The 10,959-nt window shown below is 38.7% G+C and overlaps 1 protein-coding gene across 3 annotated transcripts; it reads right to left on the reverse strand.

The window, feature by feature from the left end:
• Positions 1 to 1,697: 1,697 nt before the first annotated feature.
• ACTL6A (actin like 6A) lies at positions 1,698 to 10,695 on the reverse strand. 3 transcript variants are annotated; one of them, XM_061452433.1, is made up of 14 exons: positions 10,607 to 10,695; positions 9,592 to 9,668; positions 9,223 to 9,397; positions 8,754 to 8,854; positions 7,331 to 7,428; positions 6,544 to 6,638; positions 6,202 to 6,308; positions 6,029 to 6,118; positions 5,796 to 5,857; positions 5,361 to 5,475; positions 4,881 to 4,961; positions 3,804 to 3,899; positions 2,665 to 2,751; positions 1,698 to 2,133 (listed from the first exon to the last, which is right to left on the reverse strand). In XM_061452433.1, the coding sequence occupies exons 1-14, from the start codon at positions 10,629 to 10,631 to the stop codon at positions 2,053 to 2,055; spliced, it is 1,290 nt and encodes a 429-aa protein (XP_061308417.1). In that variant the 5' UTR covers positions 10,632 to 10,695; the 3' UTR covers positions 1,698 to 2,052. The 3 variants fall into 3 exon arrangements, with proteins under 3 accessions (XP_061308417.1, XP_061308419.1, XP_061308418.1); XM_061452435.1 differs by lacking the exon at positions 10,607 to 10,695 and adding an exon at positions 10,015 to 10,122; XM_061452434.1 differs by lacking the exon at positions 9,592 to 9,668 and having other exon boundaries at positions 10,607 to 10,677.
• Between the last annotated feature and the right edge of the window lie 264 nt (positions 10,696 to 10,959).

Raw genomic sequence — 10,959 nt, forward strand, 5'->3', positions numbered from 1 at the left:
CATCATTGCAGTGTTTTGGGATGGCTGTTTTTTTGTTTTTTTTTTTTTTCAGTGTGCAGAATAGTTGAAGGAAGATAGTAATACTTGTAAAACTGAAGTAGAAAGGTACTGGTGCTGCTCTCAGTTGATGGTGAACACCTACTCAGGAAAGCTTTTAACTTTCTGCTGAGGTGATGTAGGATTTTTGAATGAAGTCTTTTAGGAAACAAATGTGCTATACAGTACAACCTGATGAAACACTGTAAACTCCAAGGAAGCCAAAACTGTAGGAGATAGATGAGTCTGTCTCCATCATCAACAGTTACTCCTCTGTGTCACAGAAAATACCCATTTAAACAGGAACTCTCTACAGTGGTGAGAAAAACACAATGTGTTTTGCTCTCCAGTATAGTGATACGACATTCAGAGATACTACCATGGCATTGCAATTCTGTCAAGAAGATAATCAACCTTTATCTTCTAAGCACATGACACAGAAGAAAAGTTTCAAATGCACAGCCAATTCCTGAAGAGAAACAAAAAAAGCCTACTTTGTATCTTCACCTCTAGCTATGAGCTGTTCAGTCACTCAATGCTTCACCAATGCCACACTAACTTTATAAAGCATTACTCCCTGCAGCGTACTGGGATACATGTTCAACTGACATTCCACATTCTACTTCCATGCAAACCAGACTGAGTCTTGTCTTCCAGTCTGACAACACTATCTGGTGACGTATCACCTACTGTAGCTGACTTAAGTTTGCCTCATTTTGTGAGAGAAATATGGTTTGTCAATAGCTGAGAATATCTGAAACAATCAACTTTGTCTCAAGCAACTAATGGTTATCGTGATAAGACAAAAGCAGGCTGTTTTGATAAATTACTTTATTGTCTGAAGGTAATGTGAAAATTTTCAACTAGAGGCCTCACCATTATTTACCCACAAAATTTTTAGGATAGAAAAATGTCGCAGTACTGTCGACATTATTTTTTTAAGTCATTTAAACGGTATTTGGTTTTCCACAACTTTGAAGATAAGGAGCAAAACTTCATTGTGTCCCAGTACAGAACATCACACTGTTGTAAATTAAAGCAAATTTAACAGCAACATAGATCTGCGTCTTGACAGCCAGTTCCTGCCCTCCAAAAAATTAAAAATCATGTTACTTGCTGACCCTGAGTGCACACTCTTCCTCCAAAACAGGCACTTACTGACCCTAGTGTGAGTCAGCTGCGGAGCTATACCAACAACAAACAAGTAGCAAATAGCCCCTTTGAGTTACAGCTTCCTGTAAAAATTTCAAGCCACATCCTGAGGTCTTCTAAGACTATCCTCCTAGTCTTGCAGAGACAATTCTTTACTTTAACTTCCCTGGCTAAACCAAGTTTTGCTTCTTGCCTACATTACAAAGACATTATATACATTCTAAGGAATCACGTGGAGAGCACCAATTGTTTACTGAAATGGAAATGCTCCATAATAAAAAAATTAGCAAATCAGTGCTTAATGTAACATTCACTACATGGAATGTAGCAATTTCACAAGACAGTAAAAGCTCACACTGAACTGATTCACCTATAATACAGTACTAAACAAACTCCCTTTTTAAAGAAGAGTAACTTTCTCTTCAAGTATGCACAAAGCCAAATTTTGCTTCTGAAGAGAGAAATAAGAGCAATTTAAGGCCAAAGTACCAGCAAGGAAGACCAGTATATGAAAGTAGACAAGAGATTTTTAATAGATTTGCACAGGTATTTGCAAGGTTATGCCTCTATCAGCTAACCTGTAAAGCTGTTCCCAGGAAAAAATGCTAGAGAAAATAGACATTTATACAAAATTATAAAATGCTTGTTATGTAAATTATTGCTTTACAAGGGATGTAAACATCCTTTTTCTATGATAGTACCAATTAGGTCTCAAAATTTCTAAGGTTTGTTAAAATGGAACTTGAATTATGCAAAAAATCCAATATAAACTTTCTACAAAAAAAGTCCATCCCATTCCTGAGTATGCTAAAGCTATAAAACAGAAGGAGCACTGAGCAGGCAGCAGTTTTCACAGTAAGAGGTTTAAGGACATTTTCTTTCTACACACTGTTTCCCTCCTTCTTCATATTCTTGTTTAGAAATCCACATCTGTTGAAAAGTACCCTACAAGAAAAACAAAACAACTCAATAAATAAAAAACAAAACAAATGAAAGTTAAGTGAAACATGCTTAGCTTTTGCTAGGAGGAAAACCAAGCAAGTCTTAAACAAGCTAAGAGGACTTGACCTGCTTATCTTTTCTTTGGAGATTTATATTGCTAGCAATTAAACAAAAGGCAGGAAGTTGCAGTACCAAAAGCCAATTTCAGTCTCCCTTTTCACTGCTATGTTAAATCCCCACAAACCATTTTGGTATTCAGTAACTTATTTCTGCATTATATTCCTGAGCTTCATTCTACAAGTTCGCTACTTTCAAGATATACTGTATAAATGACATGTTTACCTATCATATTTCAATCCTGTGCCTTGCCATTAAAAATGGGAGAACACAGCGAGTTACTTTTTGATTGGGAATGCTCATGTTGTCTTGTTCTTTAAATTGATAATGACTGCCATGTTAGCACAAACTCTGCAATGCACGCTTACGCAGAATTAGGTTTTTGGACAAGCAACACAGTAACACAGGTTTACTAACCAAAGAAGCCAAAATCGAACCACCAATCCACGAGCTGAACCTTCGCTCAACTGTTGTGTTGTTTGCTATCAACTTCAGACGCATGCTCTGAATAGAGAAGGTAAATGAAAGAACAAATCAGACAACTAGTACGCTAGTGACCTTTACGGACAAGCAAAGGCAAACACAAAGACCTCAGTGTATATACTAACATGAAAGTGAAAAGGTCATTTTTGTTAAACTTGCAATAATGCTCATTTGCCCTGTACTTAGAATTCAAGAATAGCCACAGTGGAACAGAATCTGTAGCTTTTATATTGCTTCTCAAAAGGAAGCAGCAACAAATGCTTAAGGCTAGAAACAGACCAGGCAGAGAGCAATAATACAGCATGTATCATTATCTATAACACTGGGCTAATTAAAATGTGCACTGGAACTAAAATTTCTAACATTGCTCCAGTTCAGCTGGTCCTTTCAGGACCCATTCATTCCTTTTGCTTTCAAAATGCCTTACTGTAATAAAATCTTCAAATTTCAATGGGCTCCTCTTCAGCTATTATAAGCAGCAGCAGCAGGTAACTACCTCCCTGTTTCTCATAACATTTATGATTTAAGAGTTACTGTGAGTAGAATATTTTCAGAATACTCAAGAAATTTCATACGCTATATGTGCTCTCAAGAACACTCATGTAAGGTATTAATATTTTCTTTGACATCAAGTGATAAAAAATAAAACAAGTATGTCAAATCACAAGGTTTTATCTATGAGTAGGTCAAGTTCTCTCTAGAATCCCTGTGACAAAGTGACAAGACCTCAGGCAGAATGACTGAATGTGCCTCAAGTTAGTCAGCAACACTTCAGAAGAGAGGCCACCAAGGGGAGACTTGCTTAGGGACAATTACAGAACTTAAAATCACAATCTGAAAGCAGGAATAGAGAAGTAAAATATTCAGAAAGCTGTTAGCTGCTGAAATTCATGTCATACAAGACTTTTTCAAGACTTCTTTCTTTTCTTTAGAGGAGATTTCTTACCCAGAGAAATTTCTCCAGCTGTTGGGATCCTAACAAAGTCAGGGTTACAACACATGGTCGTGTATTTATGTGGCAAACCCCCAAAATAATAAGTAACTCAATGCAGTAATTTAAAGAGCTGTTTTACCGGTGGAGTCTTCTGGGACAGCTCTCTGTTCAATCTGTCTGTGAAACTCTGTATTAGAGTGTTTCCTCCCGCTACAATCACACTGCCATAGAGGCCCTAAAAAGAGAATAATCAACCTACAATGTTAACTCTGAAATCAAACTGAAAAAACTGTTTCACAAAATAGAGGAACAGCACATAGGTATATCTTAACCAACAGCAATAATACATCAGTTGTGTGACACACTTGGCAACAATACTACCTCTCCCAGTCCAATTACTTTTTAATCACTTGAAAAAAGTTTCAAGACAGCTTAATATTGAACTATACAAGGAAGACAGAAGCCACATGATTACCAATTCTAGATGATTTCACAGAATATTTTCTAATATAGGAAACCCTACACCTACAGATACCTCCTGTATCCAAATTGTTTTCTTACAGCTGATTTGTTCCAACCACAAAGGAAAGCCCCACAGCACTGCAACAGTTTTCAGTCTCACTAATGCTGCAGCTGGTGAACACAAACCATGTCCTTGCCTGCTAAGCCTGCCTGCCACGCCAGTTAAGAGGAAAAGTTTCTGAAACAACCCCCATGCAGTATGTATCAAACTTGAATATTTTCAAATTGAGAAAGCTAGAACATAGTTTTAAGAATAAAGTTTTCCTTTAAAAATCTCATTTCTTCCTTCTACTCTCTACAGAAAGTTCCATAAGATTGGTTACATTTAGGAAGTATAACTGCCATGCCCAGAAGTCCAAGGATGGCACTCACAGTTATGAGCACCAAATGCTCATCTGAAGCAAATACCACGCACCCTATGCAGTGCCAGCCACAAGATCTGGACAGTAGCTACTTAAATACTGATAGAAACACTAGGTAAATAAATCCTGATTTAGCATTCTGTAACACAAAACAGTAATTGTACATATTCCTATATACAAATGTGTAAGTAATACTTAGAGAATTATTCTCATGTGTTTATCATTATCCTAGGAAATCGCATTTCTTCATCAACAGTGTTCTAGTCCCAAAAAATTTTATCAGCACAAAACTATCTATGCCTTATAACAATACAGGTCTGACTAACACTTACCGGCCTGATGTCTATATCACACATTCCAACACTTGTTGTGACAACGTGGCTCACGCCCAACATCGTGTTACCAGATAAACCCTAGAATTAAAATTAGTAATCTATACATCATCACTTCAAAAGAGCAAGACATATAAAAGCCCCAAATGAGTTCAATTTACAAGTATGACTAGATAGGCATTGTTACGGAAGGTAAAAAAAAACAAAAAAAACAAAAAAACAAAAAAAACACCCAAACCAAAAAAAAAACCACCCAAACAACCCTATTCCCCCATTCAGCTCATCATCACCCGGTTTAAATGACATTTTATTCTTCGCTTGTCCAACCTTAATAAAACACAGGCAAATTCTTCCTGCAGAACTGCACACTGTAAATACACACATACAAATTATGAAATTAAGAGCATCATACAAAAGGAAGCCATGTGTAAATCTAGCAATTTACAGCCTTCCAATTCCTACACAGCATAGTTGTTTTACCTTTACATTAGAAGGGTCAAACAATCCTTCAGGGATTTTTAGACGCTCAGCACCAAAGTCACAGTTATAGCCATTAGGGAACTCATAATGAACTGTCGGCATCTGCGCTGCTACCCTGGAGCGTCAGCCGGAAAGTAACACATTAAAATGCTATGTAAACAGGATGTTAAGTTATCCAATTAGCATTATAAACTAAGGTTTAAATGGGAATATTGTGATTTATATGACTTATACTTCCAATATTTATTGTGAAGTCATGCATCTTGGAATATCAAATAAAAAGCTATCACCTGTATGTACACTGTATTTCTACTTTCAGAAACAAACATATCCAAAAAATACCTCTGTGACAAAACCAGCCAACAGCAACGAACAATCTAAGCACCCCATGCACAACTGATAATTAATTTTGCAAGAATGAAAACAGTGACATACTGTTCATCATAGGTTGAATCTGATACTTGGAGGACGGAAGCCTGGAAGTCCTGAATGACACACTATGGAGTTAAGAAGAATATGGTTAAAAGAATTTCAGTCTTCGATTTTATATAAATACTGACTTCTTAAAGAATTTAGCTCTTCAAGAAAAAAACCTGATATACTTGCAAACAAAACTTCTTTACGGGTCAGCTAGGGGAGTCTGATAGTGGGAGAAATGGTCTACTTACATTACACATGTAGTTGTGCCAAGACCTAGTGACCTGGGGTAACTTCTCTTTTCTCTTCCAATTTGCTGGTGACCCCTCACGAACTGCCTCCTGAGATTGTAAAAAACATGATCATCAGTTAATCATTTAAACCTCTCCTCAAGAAAAAGCTTATTAATAAATTACTTTCCCACCTTTGAAGCAATCATATATGGAGGAATTATCTCTATGTTCATTTCCTGAAACAATTCTCGGCATTGCATAGTTATAAAGTCTCCTGCAAGTGGTGACTTCACAATACCTCGAAGACAAAAAGAGAACCAAAAAAACCCATCACCTTGAAAGAACCGAAATCATGAATAAACTCTCCTAACAAACCATTTGCCAGTGAACACCATTAGAATGTTTTGGGGTCGTCCCCCCCTCCCCATTTTATGGGTTGCACAGATTTAAAGACAGTAACAAAAAAAAAAAGCAGAAAGCAAGCTAATTCAACCTTGGCACTACAATGCTATCAGCCATAAGATTTTTTTTACCTTGCTGAAGTACATATCCATCATGCACTGGAATAGCAGTGGTGTGTGTTGCTCCACTATCCAAAATGAGACCTGTAGATCTCCCATTAGCAAAACTAGCCAAAATGATTATGGAAAATATTGTCATTTTCACTTTAGGAAAAAAAGTTGTCTACAACCTCAGCATAACTAGGACCCCAGGGTGTTATTCCTTGGATCTACAAAAGGATTTGCCGTTTTCCAGTGTGCATCATTTGTCTACAAAGTGCACAACCTCAGCATGAATGGCATTTAACTTTCAGCTGTGAACTGACTTGAGCTCTGGATGTACAAAGGTGAGACTTCACGTCAGTACTATGCAACAAGCTCTAAGCACATTCAACTAATTTGGAGTCTGAAGCTGAAAACATGTTATTAGTTTAAAATAATTACAAATATTAATCTTAAGGCTATGGGAACTTCAAGCTGTAATTACTGTATTCAGTAGTCTGGACAACACCATTTTAGGTCTGTAATGTTCTTACCCATGGTATACAATAGGAAAAAACTATAAGAGAGAACTAGTAAAAATAAAAAGACATTGCCTCCAAGCAAAACAGTCAGATTGGGAGCATTTCAAAAGTGAGCTCAGCAGCTTTAAAATTCATAAATGGAATTTACTTATTTCCTCCTTAGATGTTTATGGAAAAATTAATTTGAAAGAAGAAAAGTTAGATGTGCTGTTACACTAGGAATTGCCTGTAAGAAGTTTACTGTAATTTCCTGGGGTAGGTGGAAGGAAGAAGCAGTGAAACATTCCAAAGGATACGCTGTTAGAACAGCAGTTTTACACAAGAAAAAAGCAGGGATGTTGTAGTGTTCAAACATCAATTCAGTCAGTTTTTCACGCTTTGCTCTAGTATTCCACTAGAAGAAAAAAAAAACATACCAAACCACAAATAAACAATCAAAGGGAAGATATGTTTATCTTGAGGACAATTAGAGTACACTAAAAGAATGATAACATATTTCCCTAGTAGTTAGAATTATTATAGCCATGTTTTCAAATCATACCAAAATTCATAGAGACAGATTTCTAGCAATTTACTTCTTCAGAACCTTTATTCCAATTCTACTACATTACTACTTATCTATCACACAGAAATGATACATATTTTCACTGTTACAACAGATTTCTTTACACTCCTACAGCTTTCTAAGTCTCAGTCTCTCAAAGAATTCTATAAACCAAGCAACATGCCTATTTTATAAGGGGAAAGATACAAGTAACTTGCCTAGTTGAAAGAAATCCAGATTTTCATGTTTCCAAGGTATTTTCATACAGTTCTACTGTACCAGAGATTAAACCAGGAGATATACATATATAAATATTCTACATATTACCGAAAACATGAAGCTTTTTCCAAGCCAATACATTAAAGTAAAGGTTAGCTCTCTAAGGAGACTGTTAATAGGATCCTCTATTCAGACACACAATGAGGTATCAAACATGATATAGCCATTGCAAATTTAACCATACCCCACACACTGCAATTCAATGCAAGGGAATAATGAAGAAGAAAATTCTTTTCATAAGATTTTATTAAAGAAAGGCATAAATTTTGTACGGCTATCCTCTGTATTCTGACATTAAGATCTGTCCTTCATATGCTGCACAGTATTAAACAACAGAAACCTTGTCCATACATTTTCCCAGAAATTTCTTTACATCCACTTCACTTACTCAAAGGGCCATTTACAGAAATGAAGACAGAAAAATGAAAACTTCTCCATTATTCTCTGTCATGTAGTATTTGTCAGAAGGCTGAATAAAGTGACAGATTTTCAATGGCACTTTATTAAGTGTAATTTAGTACATATTTAGACATCCAAACAACTTTTTGCTTTTACTCTAGGCAGTAAAGTAAGAGTATATTTAATTTTTACTTCTTTTCAATATGTGAAAAACAATAACACTTTCTAATACTTCCTAATACTTTCTAATATAACTACACAAACTATTTCAAATTGGGTTTGGCCTTTGGTGTTTCTTTTTTTTTTTCCTAGACATGTTCTTAAACAGATTACTTCCCCAAACCTGGCAAAATATTTTAAAACTGCTATTTTTGTAGATAACTTTTAACACTTGAAACCTACAAGCCTGTGCCAGACTTGTCCCACGCTAATGTTTATAGAGTCAGCAAGAAGATACAGTCAAGACTTATCGAAATGCAAAGCTGCTTTTTACTCACTGGTGCTTCGGACATAAGGACAGGATGCAGGCTTGCTTCAGATTTAATATGCATCTTGTAAGTGTGATCCAAAATTGCCTGGAAACTATCCCAGTCTTCAACTGTAACAACATTGAAGTGAGTGGATTAGTTACTTCTGAGTTTTGTTCCATTTCATAAATGGATAGAAGTTTTCCAAAGCTTTTTTTTGAGTACAGCTCTTTAGCTAAAAGATACCCTCAGCAGACACAAACTTCTTTGCAGCCCTACAGAATTCTCTCATTCTGTAATCATCATCATCATAACACTTCAAGAATTCTGTTGAAAGTTTGAAAGTTGTAAACCAATCATACTTCATGCTATTTGTAAGTCAGGTATCCATTCTTATAGCTTCTGCTGCCATACATAGCCTGTTTAAATAAAAGCTATGACATTTTGCTGCCTAGCAATGCTATTTCACAAACAGATACAACATGACAGAGGACCATACTCATTCCATTTTTTAAAGGTGAAATTGCCTCCATATTTTCCCTTGGAACTCTCAGGGCATTGGTGTCTATGTAGTAAGTTGGGCCGCCTTGTTTGCCTTTGTCACCATCTATCTCCATCAGAGTACTGCCATTATCCCTTTCTAGCACCACACCAATGGCAGTTGGAAAATCAACCTGTAAGGCAAAAGGTAAGCAATATATGAGAATTAAATGAATGTCTGGGGTGGCGTTTTTGTTCATTAATTCAGAGCTTTCCTTATACAACACAGTCAGAACAAACCCCAACATATTCTGAGAACTCATAACTAAACAACAAGACTTAAGGCATAAATTCATGTTGCACTTTCATTAAGTCACGAGATCCTCACCTTTGGACAATCTTCACCCGCATAGCCTGCTCTCACTGTGTACGAGCCAATGTCAAATACAAGAGCTCCAACTTCATCTGAAAAGATTGTTAATGGAGAGGTTGTGAATGGTTATTATACTCTGCTACAATCCTGACCTTTCTGTACCCATTGCCTGTTTTGCTTGCAAAAGAAGAAAAACAAGTCAAGGCAGCTTTTTCCAGGCAAAGAAAAAAATTCTCTATACAGAATTCTAATTAGCTGAGAGCTATTAGAAGATTGCAGATAAATTTTAACTGAGACATTGCAGTATCTTCCATTAGCATACGTAAAAGGTAAATTTAAACATAAGAGGGAGAACATAGTTGCCTCCAAATAGATTACAAGGTAAAACTTTCAGAAAGTGCTAGCATAACAGCAAGAGGAAGCCAGGTGAGCCCAGACCTCCCGGAGGTGATCAGAATTAGAAAGGGGGGCCTGAAAACACCACGTCTGTAAGTGAAAGCTGTCACATGAAGCACCCTCATCCTCGTGGGCCCCGATCCTCACTGGGCTGCTCTGCACGTCCTGAAGAAAACCAAAGCCTGAAACAAAATACCGGGGCTTTCATTCTCACGGAGAAGTCTGCAGAAGTCCTCTGGGAAGAAACTACATCCCCGTTTCCAAAGCGCGGGGCCTTCCCGCTCCACTCGGCACCCGAGTAAGTGCTAATTCAGCCAAAGACCACAGCTTAACGGGGGTCCGGAGGAAGCATCGCAGCGAAACGACGCCGGCAGAGACACAAGGCCGCCCGCCGCCGCCGCCTCCTCCTCATGCACGCTACCACCCCCCGCCTAGTTCACGGAAGAACGGGGAGGGCTCCGGCTCCGTGGCGGAGAAAAGGGGCCGCGGGCCCCCGAGCCCGGGCCTGAAGGAACCGCAGGGAGGCGGAAAGCGCCCGGGAGAGGCTCTCACGCGCCGCCTCACGGGACGACGCCGCGCTCAACGGTCGCGGGGGGGAGGGGAGGGCGGATAAGCGAGGCGGCGCCAGACTCACCTCCCCCATACACGCCGCCGCTCATGGCTGCCACTGGGCCCGAGCAGCGAGCCCCGGTACCTGCCGGCTCCTCTTCTCACAAACCCAACCAACAATAGCGCCTTCACCTCGCTCTCCGCCGGCGCCACTGCCTAACCTGCAGGCCGTCGCCTTCCCGCCAATAGCAACGCCCGTGCCACTGGCCCTCCCTCCGCCTCTCGGCACAAGAGCCAATCGCGATGGGCAGAAGGCGGAGTCATGGCGCGGATAGCCAATCATGAGGCAGGAAGTGGGGGGCGGGCTGGTAAACGAGTAGGCGTTGGCGTAGCGTGTGGGAGTGGTGGTGTAGGGGGTCAGTGAGGTGTGGGGAGAGC

The sequence above is a fragment of the Pezoporus flaviventris genome, unplaced genomic scaffold (genome assembly GCF_033815535.1).
Source record: "Pezoporus flaviventris isolate CSIRO_AGI_PZ_B2104156 unplaced genomic scaffold, CSIRO_AGI_Pfla_v1 ptg000013l, whole genome shotgun sequence".
Taxonomy (NCBI): domain Eukaryota; kingdom Metazoa; phylum Chordata; class Aves; order Psittaciformes; family Psittacidae; genus Pezoporus; species Pezoporus flaviventris.

Bases quoted from the DNA above. Each gene is read 5' to 3' on its own strand.
- ACTL6A (XM_061452433.1), bottom strand. From the start codon at position 10,631: ATGAGCGGCGGCGTGTATGGGGGAG. The intron at 5,858-6,028 runs GTAAGTAGACCA...TTAACTCCATAG, and splicing joins GGCACAACTACATGTGTAAT to TGTGTCATTCAGGACTTCCA. The intron at 5,476-5,795 runs GTATGTCACTGT...CTGACGCTCCAG, and splicing joins GATTCAACCTATGATGAACA to GGTAGCAGCGCAGATGCCGA.